This window comes from Phalaenopsis equestris, unplaced genomic scaffold, assembly GCF_001263595.1.
Source record: "Phalaenopsis equestris unplaced genomic scaffold, ASM126359v1 Scaffold000336, whole genome shotgun sequence".
Lineage (NCBI taxonomy): Eukaryota > Viridiplantae > Streptophyta > Magnoliopsida > Asparagales > Orchidaceae > Phalaenopsis > Phalaenopsis equestris.
This window is the reverse complement of record NW_018164778.1, coordinates 88,902-107,720: the sequence shown is the minus strand read 5'-3', so window position 1 is coordinate 107,720 and position 18,819 is coordinate 88,902. Positions and strand designations below refer to the sequence as shown.

The following is an 18,819-nucleotide window of genomic DNA, read 5'->3' as shown; positions in this document are numbered from 1 at the left end:
AAAACACAAAAACATTCCAAGAGAGCAGGGAGTAAATTTTTGGAGCCCACAGTTTGGTGTTTCCATTTCAAATATATATATATATATAATATGTGTATATATTAAATGACTTAAAAAATGAATGTTCTCTATGAAAAAAAAAAGGAACATATGTGAACTGTACCTCTAAAATCTTTGGCATGAACCCACAGTCCAACATGACATCAACCCCATACATAGCCCTCGAAAAAGATGAATGCATCTCAGGATGTACTGTAGCGGCTGAATCAAACACAGACCTGATCATGTTCCTTATGCTTTCATGGATATCCAACCATTTCACTGCAGTGCAAAATGCATTATCAAATCGTAACATGGATAGTCCGATTAATGCCAGAACCACCATAGTTTTTTCAGGAATTAGGGTACAAAAAATGTAGAAAATGACCTTGATGTTCCTCTTCAAACTCTTGAACAAATTCTGGCGTGTTCATGTGATTTAGTCTTCCTATGTAATTCTGTTTTAAAAATGTAGCTCAATGTTAAAGCAGCCTAATTTATTTAAAATCTATTTCCCCCCACAGCCACTGCCCACCCAAAAAAAAAAAGAATAATAATAATTAAATAATTAAAAATAAAAATAATTTATTGAAGATGAATTGAAGAAAAATTGAGGTTAGATGGTACAGTTTGACTTTGTAATAAAAAATAAAATTGAAATGGTTATAATAATTTTACTCGTTGCATGGCTATGATCAACAATTATTCATTACATGTAATAAGATTGGCTCTATTAATGCCATCACAACAAATTAGAAGTAAAAGCATAGTGTAAGAACGATCCATTAATAATCCTAGTTAAGAAAAAGAGAAATGCTCAAAACGGTTATTAGACAATTTGCAAAGAGTCGTTTTAATCCCATACAATTTAAAGCTCTAATTTAGTCCCCCCACTCCTTAAATGTGTTCCAAAATAATCCCAAAATTAAAATCGTTGTTTAGTTTGACTGAAATTTTGCCCAAAGTTCATGAATGAGGTAGGAAATAAAGGTATTTTTAGAAAATTTTGTTTTTATACATTTTGATTTGTGTGCAACACCTTCATTTTCTAACCTCATTTGTAAATTCTGCATGAAATTTTTATCAAATTATACAAATACTAAAACTGTAGAACTATTTTGGATCAGCATTCAAGGGGTTAGTGGATGAAATTGAATACTTTAAATAGTCTGTGACTGAAATGACCCCCACAAATAGTCTAAAACAACTTGAACTTTTTCACGAAAAAAAAATTTACCATCACTGTGAAATGCGTTTCATAATCAAAAAGGCTGCTCTTTTCCAAAGTGAACTGATTATTAGCCAGCCTAACCTGTGACAAGGAAAGAGGGTTAATAAATGCAATATCATGGAAGACAAAACTTCAACTTCTTTTGTCCTAAAAATGTTTAAATCAAGCATTTTTACTTGAGCATGATAAAAAAGTATAGCATACCCAGAAAACATCAGCAAGAAAAATTTCTATAGGTTTCATGCTGCGAACCAAGACTATGTAGCGAAGGTCAAATTTTCTTCCCTTGAACAACGTCGGGCGTTCGATATACTTTTGGCATATTTTTGGGCCAGTCTCAATGAGACGGATGATTGCAGATATATCATCAGTAACGGTAGTGTCTATCGTCCTTGCCATGTTCCACGGTTTTAAAATCCACAAGTTGTCATGGCCAGCCTGTTTCCTCATAAGGTAATCTCCTACGAGTTGAGAAAGTTGCGTCTCTAAGTTATATGTAGGCTGAAGCCATTTAGGAGAACCATGCGCCTGCTTGTACAAGGAAAAAGAAAAAAGAAGCCAAAAAAATTGAATTATAAAGAAGAATACAAATGTCAATGGCTTTCACCACTAAATACATACCTGAAAAATTTCACTGCACAAATGCCGAGTAAAAAGTTAAACCAAAAAAAATACCAAAAAGAAAAGCCATTGCTTACAGTAATTACTCACTTTAGGAATGACAATACGCTGAATGCTTATACTGAAAGTAAGAAAATAAATGCTACCTTATTTATCAAATGATAATTACACGTCGTTTTGAATACTGAAAGTAAGAAAATAAATGCTACCTTATTTATCAAATGATAATTACACGTCGTTTTGAAGTCAAAGGTTATGGAGGCAATAAACGCTTTATTTTTGACACTAGTGAATGTAGTACATGTAGAGATCTGGGAACAGGCAAACTATATATTGCTTGTCTGTAAAGAAATTTCTGAAATAATATAGGAAAAGGAAAAACATAACAAGCAATTCACTGCATCATACAAGCATATCAAATGTTTAAGATTCAATTCTCAAGCAACATGAAGCTAATTATCAGAAGTCTGCAAATTAAAAAACAGGGGATGCTGGAATAAGAATGGCCCAATATCCACTCTCTTTTTTATGTTTGACAACGTCATAAAGCTACTGCAACACACAATTTAGATATGAATAATGGAGTATAATTTGTGTCCGACATGTCATTTTGAGTCGAGTTCGAATAAGTTCTCTATCATAACTCCAAATTAAAGATTTTGCCTCCCCGGCTTGAGATAAAGATACGTTTAGTTAAACATCATTGATTTTGAGTCAACTTTCAAGTTGACTTTATTGAATCTATAAGATGATTTTTAAACTTGTAAATAAGCTTAATAACAATAATTTTATTATTATTATTATTATTATTATTATTATTATTATTATTATTATTATTATTATATATACACTTTTTAAGGTAGCACTTATATATACAATATTATATACACAAAATGTAAGTTTTATTCATGCATGAACTCAACCGAAGACATAGACGTATCATGTAAAACTAAGTATGCAATTCAGTAAAGGAACAAGAAGGATGAGCAGGAAAAGGCAGAATCTATAGATACTGGGATAAACAAAATTCCTTGCAAAAAGAATCTAGAAGAATTCTCAATAATAAGAGATTTCAACGCATAATTTGTCAAGTATACTCACCACTTTTAATTATAGATAAATACTGACGCGGGGCTTTGCAGGCCGGATGAACCGGCTTGCTGGATGACCGACTAAACCGACCAGGATAAATCCCATTCCAGCCCCTTGTTGGACCAGCCGGCCTTCAGAGAGCGGGAGATACCGCGCCTCCCCTTCCTTGCGTGTTGCGTCTGTTTGCCACCCTTCTCCCCTTCCTTTTTTGGTTGCCGCCCTGCATATTTTATCTATTAACAATTATATATTTGTGGTTTTTTTGCTTAGGGTTCAGATTAGTATGTGTTTTTCCCTCAGATTTATGTGTGGAGTCTTCTTCCCTTTCGAGGTTTGTATCCGACAACAGGTGGTGTTTCGGTTGTATCCTGCTCTGAGGTGGTGTTGTAAGCTCTTTGATCTCCTCCTTACACTCTTCCTTCCCTTCCTTAGCCGCCGGCCTGCACCCCCACCTCAATGTTCCCCCCTTTCGCCCATTTTCCTGCCGCCAACCTGCTGTCCACCTTATCTAGTCTACCCAACCTGCACAGCCACTGTCTTATCTCCTTCTCATAAGTGCCGCAACCAGTCCTACCATCTCCCCTACTTTCGTGACCCCTTCCCATGCTATCTCCCGTTGCTACCACCACCGCCTTTCCTCCCTATAGTTGACGCCAGCACTCTTCCCCCTAATCTTAGCCACCGGCCACCATACGTGTCATTCTAGCCACCTACTCCACGCCATCTACCACTGCTACCCTCTATCGCCTCACCATCACCACCGTCCCCGGATCTTATCCGGCCCTAGTCAAAGATTGTAGTTTGTTGTGTTTTTGCTTATGTTTTGAGTCGTACTAAAACCATAATTATTTGCTTGATAAAATTTGTTTCTGTTATCACAGGTTTGATTATTTCTGGTATCGTTTCGTATCAGAGTTAGTTTAACCCTAGTCCTATCCTAGGGTTTTCCAGCATCCGCCCTTACTCAAGCCACCTCCAACAAAAAATTTATTTCTTAACACCCACCAAACCATAGCAAATTTTGACCTAACCCTAATTTTCTTTTGCTGATTTTCAAAATCAACAACCTCAAATTAAAATTTTCACACCATCAATTGGTCTCATTCTCCCTATTTCACCTCCCAACCCAAAAAGCTGTCCATGCCACCAAGGAGATGCATGCCCGAACCTACCGAGAAGAAATATAGTGAGAGATCCGCCAACTTTTGCAGAGATTGGCAAACATTGAATGTGAGACCCAAGAGAGAGATTCAAGAGGGACTTACCCTCAATGGTGACTGAAAAGGAGAACTGGACAAAAACTTCAACCGCTTCCATAAGGAGGATTTCAATGATGACGATGAAAGGCCACGATGAAAGGCCACGGCCTAGAGAAGAGACATCAGATGGAGGACACAGAGACTAAGAAATCAAGATGGATCTACCAGTTGAGAGGGGTACGGATCCGGATGAATTTATTGATTGGCTACGATCTGTTGAACGGATCTTCGAATATAAAGATGTGTTAGAGGATAAGTGGATAAAAGTAGTTGCTATCAACTTGAAAAAAAAGCATCTCTTTGTATTAGGAGAGCTTACAGCGAAAGAGGAAAAGAGAGACAGTCAGAAGATTACTAAATGAGAGAAGGCAAAGAAAGCAATGTAGAAGAAATACCTTCCACATCATTATCGACAAAACATATTTCTGAGGCTCCACCATCTGCAACAGTGTCTACAAAAGAAATAGAAAAACAAGTCACGAACCATTCAATGGATGAGTTCACAGTTCAGTTCAACCACTTACAGATGAAATGCGAGCTGAAAAAGCTGGAGCACACCGTACGGAGGAGCACACCGTAGATCGGTACCATAGGGGCCTGAAGCCCGCTGTTAGCAATGTGGTACAGTTGCGGCCGTATTGGTTAGATGGGGATGTCCAAACCTTAACACTGGAAGTGGAAAGGCAGCAGAAACAGAGCAGACAACCACCACCAATTTGGCAACCAACCACAGTCGGCGACTGCCAGCAGGAGCACGCCTTAAGGAGTTAAAAAAATTGGTTTGGATAAGAATAGAGCCACCCAAGGAGAAGAATCATGAAAAAAGTAGCATGCTTACTACAGTCCCTGCCAAAAAATGCTTCAGATGACAGATTCAGGCACATCGCCTCCCACTTTCTGATGAACTAAGTTGTGTTTTTCATTGCGCAGGGAGCCGTGAAGGAGGTTAAAGATGAGAAAACAGCTAAGCAATAAGTTGAGGATATCATCTTCCACCAAATGAAGGAGAGGCGCTTGTGATTCGATGAGTCCTATAGACTGAGGATAGGAGAGATCCACAGTAACTTCACCACAACATATTCTAAACCCACTATATAGAGAACGAAAAGGTATTGAGTCTTATCATCGATGGGGGAGCAGCAAGAACGTCGCATCTACGCAGATGATAGAGAAACCAGGTCCCATGACTCAAATGCACTCCAAGCCATATTCTATGACGTGTCTGATGTAGATCATATTTGCTTAGTGGAGTTTTTTATCAGTAGTCAACTAAAAAATCAGGTGTGGTGCGATATCGTCCCAATGGAAGCCTGTCACCTTTTGTAAAGGAGACCGTCGCAATTTGAATGGAGGACTCGTCATGATAGATTCAGAAATACATACTCCTTCGCCAAGGATGGGAAGCACAGTCCTTCTCCCTTCAGTTGAGCACGAGATCACAGGCGCCCTGGTCAGTAGAGCAACACCAGTGAGAACGGTTTTGGTGACGACATGGGATGATGTGACTGAGGCATCAGCCTATACACGTAACAGACATGGCATATGGCATTTCAAGATATCACGGTCAATAACCTACCGCCAACACCACCACCATGTGAGGAGGTTCAGGTTACCCCCACTTCAGATCTAATTAAGCCGACCGTGAATTACTTTGGGAGTATTCAGTAATAGAGACGAGAGACACAGACTTAGTTCAGTTCAGTCGCAGACTCCCAGAAGATTGGAACGATGTCGATGTTTGCTTGTAAGTTAAAAAATACCCTTAAAATCCTTGGAGGATGGTGCAGTCGGCAGTGGGATCCAGGTGCTGCTAGAATTGCAGATGAAGAATTGAAAGCTTCGACGAATGAAGTCAAAGCTCCCCCAATCCCGACAGACAAGCATGGGCCTTTGGTGGCGGGACGCGGGTGACGCGGGGCTTTGGAGATGAGACGCGAGGCTTTGGAGGCCGCTAAACCAGCTTGCTGGATGGTCGGCTAACATGCCCAAGAAAAATCCCGGCCCAGGCCCTCGCTGGACCAACCGGCCTTCAAAGAGCGGGAGATACCATCCCCCCCTCCTTGCGTATGTTCACCGCCCTTCTCCCCTTCCTTTTCTATTTGTCACCAAGAAGGGTCTTCCCTTCCTATTTTATCTATTAGCTATTATATGTGTGGTTTGTTTGCTTAGGGTTTAAATTATTGTATTATCTTCTCGGGTTTCTAGGTGAAGTGTTCTTCCCTTCCGAGAGTTGTATCTAACGACAAATGGTGCTCCGGTTGTATCCTGCTCCAAGGTGGAGTTGTATCCTCTCTGATTTCCTCCCTACTCTCTTCCTTACCTTTCTTAGTTATCAACCTACACCCACACCTCACAATTCTCCCCACACTTTCCTGCTGCCAACCTGTCGTCCACCTTATCCAACCGCCCAACCTGCACAGCCACCAACCCTATCTCCTTCCCAGAAGTGTCGCAACCCCTCCTACCATCTCCCCTACTGTCATGACCCCTTCCTCTGCTATCTCCCTTTGCTACTGCCACCTCCTTTCCACCCTGCAGTTGTCGCCAGCGCCCTTCCCCATAATCCTAGCCACCAACCACAATACCCTATAATTCCAACCACCTGCTCCATGCCATCTACCACCGCTACCCTCCACCGCCTCACCATGACCACCGCTGTCGTTTTCTTTTCTAGCCCTAGCCGGAGAGTGGTGTTGAACATGCTTCTGTTTTGAGTCATGTTTATAATCATAATCAGAACATGCTTCTGTTTTGAGTCATGTTTATAATCATAATCATTTGCTTCCGTTTTAGCAGGATTTATTGGTTCCAGTATAAAATACATTTATTGTATTGGCCATTACATTTATTGTAGTGATTTGTGCACACATACAGATACTGTTAATAAAAAGGAAAAAAAGGGTAAATTTTTTTGCTTCAATGCTCATTCAAATCAAGGAATAGAAGAATACTACTGTCTATTTTTCTCTTATTTCTGTCATTTTGTTTCAAGCGTTATTCTCCAGAAGCAAGTTACATCCCCTCTAACCCGCTATTTACATAAAAGAAATACACATACATGTGCTTATATCATATATGGAGCTGGATCAAACTAATTTTGAGTGAGCGTCTTCAAGCGAAAGCAATGAATTCGATTTTAAGTTTATTACAATTCAATAGCTAGTACAACGTGTAATTTTCAAGTAAATTTCGGATTTCAAACATAATAGTCAGCCCTAGTGCCTCCCAATCTACATCCTTTTAAAAATCAGTCCCTGATGCTGAAGAACAAAACTAGAAAGATTTCACCCAGGAAACACGTGCAAAATTTAATTCACCATTGTGTAGCTCTAATTAATAATGAAAATAGATTCAGGAGGCAAAAAATATCAAATATTAGAATTATTAGTAGCAAAGAAGGTTATGTATCAAATTAAGAATAAATATTAAGCCGAATTTACAGACCTCATGAATAGTCTCAGCTAGGTGATGTTTCATCACCAGGCAAGCTTCAAAAGGGAATTGATTTATATACTGCCTATCTGTAAGACCCAACGCCTTTCTCACATCTTCATCAACTTGCATACTGGCCCAGATGATGTCAGCTTCCTTTGGATCCGTTGCTGAAGACAATATGATCAAAGATGAAAATGATGACATTTTAGCAGATCCTAGACAATACATGCATAGCCATCACTAACATAAAGAAAATCATTAAAAGATGGCAAAATGCTTCAATGCAGGTCGCCATCAAGTATGTCTCTCTATCAAATAACGAAGGATTCATGGCAAAAGAATTGGACCTCTGTAAGAAATGAATCAATATATATTTCATTTAACAACTCCAGATATATGCATTCACCAAAAAAGAATAAGAAAAGAGAATCAATATATATTTCATTTAACAACTCTAGATATATGCATTCACCAAAAAAGAATAAGAAAAGAAAAAAACGAACATAAAACATGTCAAAGATCATCTAAAAAGTAAATTTGTATATGCATGAAGAGCATCTAGAAACACTCACTTAGAATAAACTCTGGGCGGCTTAAAAATTCTTCTACTTGTATTATGTCTGTATATACATAGAGAGGATGCCCGCTACTTGGAAGTATACCTTTGGTTATAGGAGGCTCTTTATTAGTAGGACAATGTCCTTTTGATTCAAGTTGTTGTTTGTAATTTTTGAACTCCTGTTGAAAATGAAAGCATAAAAAAGAACTTCTGGTATCATGTAACGAATTATGGAATCGAAGGAAAAGAACCATGCACAAGCACCTGAATAAAATAACCATCAGGCGTATGGAACCATGCTGTAAGTCTAGCAGAACGTTGTTTTTCCTCTCCAATGCCAAACAAGAAATCACGAGTACATTCATCCCCATAATTGACATCTCGAGTTGGCCACAACACTGAATAGCTGCAAATATTCCATAATAAAAGAATGCTAGCAAGCATCAACCATGCATCAAAGCACATCAGTTAGACAAGCAATCCGAGCAATCAAAATAATATTCTTTGTTGACTTTCAAAGTTCAAGAATTGCATCTTATGCAAATAAGTGAATAAAGTAAAAATGGCCAGAAAATTACTACACATTGACGGAAAGGGACAAAGAATAGAAGAGAAAAAGTAATCTTCTCAATTAAAACTGCATTTTAACTCTGTTGTGACTTGGACAAATAGCATAAATCATCCCTCTTTAATATATTAGATTTTAAGCAATTAAAGATAAAATTACTCAAGTTATGTTTTAAGGAAAAAAAAAGGTTTTAAACCTTTAAAGAAACAAGGAATTTAATTCTTGGCCGGCAAAAGAATCCAAATTAATGTCGCGCCTAGATCAGTTTATCTTATGATAATTTTGCATGATAATTATTAGTATAGCACTCATTAAAATTGTATATTATAGTTGGTATTTGTTCTAATAATTCAAAAAATCAATTTTTAAAATTGTTTTCATCATCCTAACTTCTCACTCGTTTCAACAGATGATAATAACTAAAGAACTAATACCGCTTTACCAACAACCGAATCCAAGGCAAGAACGGCCGCCTACACTGGCAGTACGTAATATCACAACAAGTCGAGCTGACATTTTTTCCTATAAAATGTCCATATTTGAATCTAGATCTTCCAAAATCCCATCCCACTGATGTAGCAAATGAATAATAGCTTTTGCATGCTTTCCTATAAAAAAATAATTAAAAAAACAATGCATATTGTATGTTTTCAAAATGATGAAACCTTCCCATGGTTTTGAAACTCTTAAGCATTAGCATCATCAAGAACAAAAATAAACTATTACCTCACGAATCATAAAAGTTTTGTGAAGAAATCCCTAGTCTCCATTGAAATTCAAAATGCATGCATATAGGTATCTCCATAACAATGATTATATGGTTAAACAAAAAGTAAAAGAACTAAAAACAAAAACGGAAATAAAGCCAAAAGGCCAAAGTAGAGTAGCAGAAAAATGTAGAGAGAGAAATACCTTATAGCCGATTCAAGCTTTCCGTCTGGCATGAAAAGAAAAGGTGCTACTCTGAAGTTTGCCATCTCACTATGTCGTAAGGCTGAACCTAATTCATCCATAACATACCTACGTGGGCAATGTAGCTCAAAACTTAACCAGGTGATTTTTTAAAGGAACCATTTTATTGCTGTTAGCAAGCAAATTTAGGAACAGAATTAGCGAAACAGCTGTGACATCACTAATAATTGCACTTTGTAAAGATGAGATTGCATGCTAAAAACTGATTGATCTTGAACCGGAAATCTGAAACAAAGCTAATTAGAAAATTGGAAAATATTTTGGATTTCAGAGAATATAAAATTTACATTATTTAGTCATAGTATAATCAAATCACAGAAAAAGAAAATTTATTCCAAAACTCCAAAAAAAGAAGAAAGCTGTACTTCAAAATAGAGCCTGTACCAGAATTGCGAATTTGCTATTACTTCGATGGGTAAAAAAGAAAAAAAAGTATACTTAAGAATTATCATTTAAAAAGTCAAATATTATGTATCAAATAAATCAGATATCAAATCCATTCATATATATGGCATACACTTTTTTTCTTTTTTTGCAGTTTTTGTGAATTGTTAACATAGTTGATTAATTTAACTATCATTTTCAATTTTCATTATTAAAATATTTAAATTAATATTAAATTTAATTTTAAAAATATAAAAGACACCTTCTATCATTAAAATCTAACATATGATAATCAGAAATGAATTAAAAAATGAAACTATTAAATAAATTTTAAAATTTTTAGTTATTAAGTCATACTACAGTTAATTAATGTAAAAAAAAAATCAAATCAAAAAATTTCTATTTACTAATCTATTAATTGGAGTAGATTAATCCTGAAGCTAAATTTAACAATTTTTTTCATTAAAATAAGATGTGGCTTTATTTATTAATATAATTTAAATATATTGTTTTAATGGATGAAACTAATTATATATGAATTGTGTTATAAATAATAATATTTTTAACTGATCAAATTATCAAAATGACAACGATTTATCAATTTCATCATTTAAAATAACCACATATGATAAATATATAAACTATTATAAAGTAAATTAAATTTAAAACAATTATTAATATATTAAAAAAATATCTACATAAACGGGCACAAATCTTGATGGCATTTTAGATGAGATCACTTTTAGTCAATTTCAAGACCATCCAAGTTCTAATTTCAACAAAGTTTTAGTCAAACTAAAGTCTCGACAGAACCAGCACAACACCAAAAAAATTGTCCTTAAATTATAATTGGAAGCAAGAAATTATTAACTGAAAAGTTAATCCATCTTTAAAATTGGCATGCTTATAGTCAAATAGAGCATTTCGATGAGAGAAACTAAACAGGCCCTATATCACTAAATTTTAAGGTTATCAAAGTACATAAATTTAAAAAATTAATTTATGATCAAAAGAGTTAATATGAACCGTCCGATAGAGTACTTTGGAATTTTGGCCGCTCTAAGAAAACTGTGGACCCCCTATTCTCTAAATGATGGGGGGAGAGGCAGAGTTGAGAACTAAATCAAAACTCGTAGAGAGAGCATAAAGCTAATAAGCATCAACAATTGTCACTAACAACCACCAATAGTTGATGTAGCCCAATTATTTTCATCTAGTTCATCCAGTTGTTATTAGTTAATAATGTCTACAGACTGTTGTTACCTAATCATCATCACGTAATTGGCATTGACATCCAAAAACTTTTATTATAACAATAAAATAACATGTATTATAATTTCATCTTCTCCCGTTGATGTGGAAGAATAAAACTCTATAATTTGAATTATCTGGCCAAGCGTCATAGCTTTCTCATTTTTGGGATTTACACATAAAAATATTGTCTCTTATCATTTCTATATGTATTTGTGTTAGATGATCTTAGAGTCAAGACTTAATTTTTCTCTGTTATTGAGGATTTTTTTTATCACACAATAACTAAAAAAAAAATATCTCCATAACCGTGGCGATTTATTTTCTTATAAAACTAATTTCTATTGATGTAAAGATTAAACTTAGTTTATACTTTACAAAGTTGGTCAAAAAAAGGCTCATGGATTTTACGGCTATGGATAGTTTTCCTAAATACACGCACGTAATTCTTTCATTGAGAAACATGCCAAGGATGTTAATTCATATAAGTTGCATCTTGCATGTCACAAGAAATAAAGAATTGCTTATGTCCATATATTGCATAATGCAATATTGATTGACGTCCATACACCCCAAAAAAAAAAAAAACAGTCTTGCGATCTGGGAAAGAATGTCAAAATCGTCTATCCCACATACCTTAGAGAACACTTTGAAAACCAAATATACTTTGCTGCAATTGGTCAGGCCATTAAGATTAAATTTAATAATGAACGCCCATCGACAAGTAATTAAAATCAAATCCCACACATGTTGACTAAGAAAAGCATCCATCCCAACAACCATAGCCTGCTTCCATAAAGGTTTTCTTAGCACATCTTAGTGTCCTAGAAATAGATACAAACGACAAAACCAAGGGAAATTTACAAAACTGAGGGAAAAACATAATAAAATGAAATGTAGGAATGAATAAAATGAGCATTATGTTATAATTTCTATCAAAATGCAATAGGTCAAAATAGATTAAATGGCCAATAAACTATGAATGCTCAATTGAATATGAAAAAGTTGTTGGAGGTATCGGCATGGATGGAGTATGAGGTCATTGGAAGTTTACTTATAGGTGTTGAGGTGCAAAGAGTTTTGAGGAAGAGAAAATAGTGGTGAGGATGGCCCAATGGTGGAGGGAGAAAAGAATATATTCTCACAAATTATTTTATCAATGAAAGTATATAAATGTCATGCAATGTATGTCATGCAATGTCAAATCCCAACTAACCCCCTTGGTAGAATCAATTGTGATGCGGCAGAGACTGACAATTTACTTAGATCAACTCTCACCAGCACTCGTCCTAACTTTTATAAACAGGACCTAGTGAGTGATGAATTAGTCTAACCAAATTGCCACAACATACGTGATACATTGTATTTCATATACATACTCAAAAACATGGAAATCATATCATCCAAAAAATAAAAATTATACAGAGCTGCTAAAATCCAATATATTTCAAGCTCCCAAAACTATCGTGACAAAGACACACATTGCTACTCACCCCGATGCTCGTTGACTCTATCTGGAAGGCAACAACAAAAAATGAACAATAAAGAGCTCAGAGAAATAAACAGGGCTAACATTAGATTTTATAAATGAAAAAAAAAACTACATGCATGCTCGTAAGAAACTGCACATGTTTACATACACAAGTAATAGCATGTTAGCATGGTATTGAATATGAAAAGAGAACAGATAATATAAAAATCAAGATTGCAGTATAAAGTGTAGATCGTAAGTATGAAATCATATGTATAATCAAAAGCATATTCATAATCATGTTTATAAGTTGTTTATCACATGTAATCATAGCAAAATCATTTTATAGTAATGTTACTTGTTTAATGTACAACGATTAACAACTTCCATGTTCTTTCACAATTGGTCCACACACACAAGTAATAACATGCTAGCATGGTAGAGAACATTAAAAGAAAACATATAGTATAAAAATTAAAATTGCATTATAACATATAGGTCTAAAGCAGGAAATCATAAGTATAATCAAAAGCATGCCCATAAGCATGTTCATAAACTGTTTATCATATGTATAATCATAACAATGTCATTTCATAAAGGCCATTTCATCGTAATGTCACTTGTTTAATATATAAGGTTCAACTATTTCCATGTCATCTTATCATAAGTTTTCACCCTGCCCTAAAGGCCATATAAAATATTGATGAGGGTTGGATTTTCCCCAATATAGCAGTTATCAATAGTCCCCTTGATACATGCGGTACTCTAACGTTCTATCACCACCTAATTCTAATGATTCACAGAGTTTTGCCATCATATAAATATCATGAGTCTTGAATATTACATCCCTGCATATTGTATTTGCAAGCACTCATTTAATAGCATACACATGCATTCATTGTGACATTTAAATGTACCAAGCATTTATAAGGAATTGCATGCATCATAGACATGAAATATAATAAATGAATACCTACAAGAAATTCATATCATAAGCATAGTTACATGTAGCATAGTCTAATCATAGTATTACATATATCGTAAGGAAAGCAAACGTGTATTTATACATTCAATTTTAGGTATCCATTCACAAAATGCATAAATTCTAAATGCATGTGTCAAAACAGAAATGATATAAAAACCTATAGAAAATTATTTTTCTTATATTAGTATAATATTATTTCACCTGACTTGATGGAGCATCCCTATGACAAACGCCCACACGTTTGTCTTGAGCTCGCCGCCTCATATGAACAACTTGGGGCTCACAGACAAAGGAAAGTTTCATAAAATTTGGCTCATAAAATGCATTAACCCAAAAATGTACTTTATTTGCCAAAACATACCTCAAAAGGGTTTCTTGGCATAAATTTATCTTTTCACAAAACACCAAATTTCTCCCCAACACTTCCTAACAACTTAACATTCACTTCCCCCTCATTAATATCATGTAAAAACCCATATGAAAGCTTTCAACCTAATTTTGATGCTTCCCATACCATTATGGCACCTCCGACGGCTATCGGAAACGAGAAAAGCATGAAAAAATAGGCAAATGTCAAAATGAAAGGGTGAGGAAGGAAATAAAAGTCTCAAATAATGTGAAAGAAAGATTCGTAATTGCAGAAATTACCCCGGAACTCTAGATCGTGTTTTGCAGCTCCCAGGTGGGCGCTCTATTCGTCTGCTAGCTCGCGACCCTTGAACTATAGCAAGGGTCACAGTCTCTGCTTTTGTTGAGCAGCAGCAGACGCGTGAAGGAGAGGAAGAATTGGGATCGCGTTTGAGAAGAGAGGCTGAGGGGAGGAGTTCGAAACTCGAGACTCCCTATTCAACCAAACGAAGAGAATAAAAGGCATGAGGCGGTTGGCTACAGTAAGGGAGACGAGATTAGAGAGATTAGGAAATATAATTAGGTTTTAATTAATTAAGTAAAACTTTTAACATTTAGATTTTAAATCTCCCATTTCGTTCAAATAATTAACATATGGTGCTTTATATGGAATTGATTTATTTCATGCATAGAGTTTTATAAAATTACTTCAATCGAATTCTGGGAGATGAAAATTTTGGGGTACTTTACCAATTTTGCTGAACTTTACCAGGTATCTTGAAATTTGGACGTTACAGCTCTCCAATCCTTTTAAAAATTTCGTCCTCAAAATTTTTTACTTTACTTGAATAGGAAGGGATATTTCAGTAGCATGTCTTCCTTTTTCTCAAGTAGCTTTATTTTAAGGTTTGTGCTTCCGCTTTATCTTCACGAAATGAATCTTTTTGTTTCTGAGCTTCCTAATATCAATTGGTAAAATATTTTCAAACTCTTTAATATAGATTAGATTTTTCTATATTTCAATTTCTTCAGATGAAATCTTTTGTTCTGAATTTGAAATCTATTTTGTCAGCATTAAAATGTGGAATGCATTGTGTATATCTGACATATCTATAGGTAACACTAATATATAGACAACTGAACTGATTCTTTCTATAATTTCAAAAGGACCAATAAACCTATGACACAATTTGCTTCCTTGATCAAATATAGTTGTACCTTTTATTGGCTTGAATTTCAAAAATACGAAATCTTCAACTTCAAATTCTACTAATTTAAGTTTTAGGTCATAATATTTTTGTCGTTGATCCTAAGCAGCTTTCAATTTATCTCTAATTAATTTGAATTTTTCTGTAGTTTCATCAACTAGCTTGGGACCTAGTATTTGACATTCCCCAACTTCGACTCAACTTAGTAGAGTTATGCACTTACTGTCATACAGTGCTTCATAAGAAGCCATTATGATACTAGATAGATAGCAATTGTTGTAAGCAAACTCGATCATTGGAATGTAATCTTCCCCAACTTCCTCCAAGATCGAGAACACAAAGCCTTAACAGACCTTTCAATACTTGAATTTTCATTTCTGATTGTTCTTCAATTTGTGGATGAAATGCAGTGTTGAAATGAAACTCTGTACCCAAACTTTATTGAATTTCTTTCCACAATCTCAACGTAAATCTTTCATCTCTGTTAAAAACTATAATTTTTGGAATATCGTACAATCTGATAATTTCTTTTATATACAATTTGACCAGCTTTTTCACTGAATTTGTTTGTCCAATAAACAAAAAGTGGGTTTACTTGGTTAATCTGTCAATAATGACCCAAATATTATGTGACTCTGTTAGAATCAAGAAAATCCCATAACAAAATCCATAGCAATTTCTTCTCATTTTCATTCAGGTATTGGCAATAATTGTAGAAATCAACTGAGTCTCTGATGTTTGGCCTTTTACAATCTGACACTTAACATTTAGATATATATGTATATATTCAGCAACATCGTTCTTAATATCTAGCCACCAGAATACCAACTTCAAATTTTTGTAGATTTTTGTGTTGCCTGGATGAATTGTGTAGCATGAACGATGAACTTCATGTAAAATTTCCTTTCTTAAATCAGAATCAACAGGTACTCATAACTGCAGCTTATATCTGATAATGTCATCTTCATCAACAATCAAATCAATCATCTTTCCTGATTGAAATTGCTTTAGCAGTTTTGGATACTAAATATTATCTTTCTAAGCTACTTTAATTATATCAATTAATGTAGATAGCACTGTCAATTGATGTAAATGCACTATGCCACCACCTGATCTTCTAACTTTCAACTGTAAAGCATCAACTTCTTTAATCAACTCTGGCCTCTGAATAAGAATCCAGTTTGCACTACCTGTGGATTTATGGATTAATGCAACAACAACTACATTTGTTCGGCTAGGACAATATTGTATATTTAGATCAAAGTCTTTGATCAACTTTAACCATTTTTGTTGCCTCAAATTCAGCTCTTTTTGTGTGAAAATGTGTTTCAGACTTTGATGATTAGTAAGTACTTCACATTTTGCGCCATACAAAAAAGGTCGCCAAATTTCAAGATAAAACACCAATGCAGCTAACTCCAAGTCATGTGTTACATAATTTCTTTCATGCGGCTTCAACTGTCTGGATGCATAAGCTATCACTTTTTTATTCTGTATTAAAACACAACCCAAGTTTCTTAATGATGCATCACTGTAAATATGGAATCCTTCTGTGCCTGATGGAAAAGCTAACACTCGTACAGTGGTCAAATGTTTATTCAACTCTTGAAAACTATGCTCACAATCTGCAATTCACTCAAACTGACATCTTTTCTCATCAGCTTAGATAACGACATAGCTTTTTGTGAAAAACCTTTGACGAACCTCCTGTAATATACTGTCAAACCAAGAAAGCTACGTACCTCTATAACATTTTTTAGATTAGGTCGTTGCACAATTGCCTTCACCTTCTGAAGACCTACTGAAATTCTTTGACCATTGGTAATGTGTCCAAAAAATGCAATGTTCCGCAGTCAAAATTCACATTTAAAATTTTTTTGCATATAGTTGTTTCTGTCTCAGCAGTTCGAAAACTATCCTCAAATACTTAGCATTATCTTCATCAGATCTTGAATAAATCAGAATGACTTCAATAAAAATAATAACAAGCTGATCTGCATACAGCTTAAAGATTCGATCCATCAGGTCCATGAAAATTGTAGGAGCCATCAGTTGAACCAAACGACATAACTAAGAATTCATAATGATCATATCTAGTCCGAAAAGTTGTATTAGTTATATCTGTCTCCTTGACCATTACCTAATGATATTCAGATCTCAGATAAAACGGGAAATACAGTTGCACCCTCTAACTAATCAAATAGATCATCGATCCTAGACAAAGAATATTTGTTCTTGATTTTCACCTTGTTGAACTTTCTATAACCAATGGTCAAAGAATGGTGAACAATATTGATACTCCCTAAGGTGAATTATTTGATCTGGTAAACCCTTGTCTATCAATTTTTGCAACTGACATTTCAACTTTTGCACTTCCTTCGAAGCCATCTTGTAAGAAGATTTGAATATTGCAGATGTTCTTGGCTGCACATCATTACTAAATTCAACTTCTCGTTCCGACGATAACCTTGTAATTCTTCAAAAAATACATCAAAAAATTCTGAAAACCCACTGAGATGTTTTTCAATTCTTGTACATCTTTATTCGGCATTTTTAATTTTGCCAAAAATACTAGTTTGCCACTTCGCAAACATTTTCAAACTTTCACTACACTAATCAAGGAAGATTGTGTATTTTGATCACATAAGATATGAAAAGGTTTTTCACCAGGTAATTTTAGCTTCACCCACCTTTTTCCAACATTCAATTGTAGCAAAATGATTTACCAATCAATCCATTCCCAAAATGACATCAAAAATCTGAATTGGTATGATAATCAACTCCGTTGGCAACTTCTTATCATAAATATGAACATGCACTACACATTTTCTATTGGCATAAAAATTATGTCCCAATGGTATAATAGCATGTAAAGCATGAGTAAAATATATAATTTCAACATGTAAATTGGCAACAAACTTATCAGAAATAAAGGAATGTGATGCACCAAAATCGAATAGAACGGTGTCAGGTTGATCTTGAATTAGGAGTGTACCTGTAACCACTTCTTCAGATTCTATGGCTTTCTGATAAGTAACTACAAAAACTCGGGCTTTTACTGATTGCTCAATTCTGCGTTCTGAAGTTTCACCCTTTGTTTGCACTGAAGGCATTCCTAAAAACTGAGTTCTGGAGGTTGTCCACGTGTGACACCTTAAGTCATAAGGGTTACCCACCCCAGATTCATCAACTTATAATTTTGTATAAATCAATTCATATTTGATCTAATTCTTACTTCTTCTAGTTCCAACATGCTTTCATCATTCTTTTCATCTACTAACCATGCTCTAATATCATTTTTCGTCGCACTTTGGGTGTGACACGCAAAGGGTTCATAAACTGACTCTCTAAGTGCAACAAAATCTAGAAAATACGTCGAATAGCATGGGGAAAGAG

General features: G+C 35.0%; 1 protein-coding gene across 2 annotated transcripts in view; it reads right to left on the bottom strand.

Moving 5' to 3' along the window:
• Positions 1-18,819, bottom strand: part of LOC110025849 (tubulin--tyrosine ligase-like protein 12) — a gene marked incomplete at its 5' end in the record, with an annotated part of 49,288 nt that overhangs the window by 14,951 nt on the left and 15,518 nt on the right. Inside the window, 8 exon segments of one of the 2 annotated variants that reach the window (XM_020726522.1) lie at positions 164-321; positions 428-497; positions 1,277-1,351; positions 1,475-1,798; positions 7,687-7,844; positions 8,250-8,415; positions 8,501-8,642; positions 9,717-9,824. In XM_020726522.1, the coding sequence (XP_020582181.1) occupies positions 164-321; positions 428-497; positions 1,277-1,351; positions 1,475-1,798; positions 7,687-7,844; positions 8,250-8,415; positions 8,501-8,642; positions 9,717-9,824 (1,201 nt within the window). 2 annotated transcript variants of the gene reach the window in all.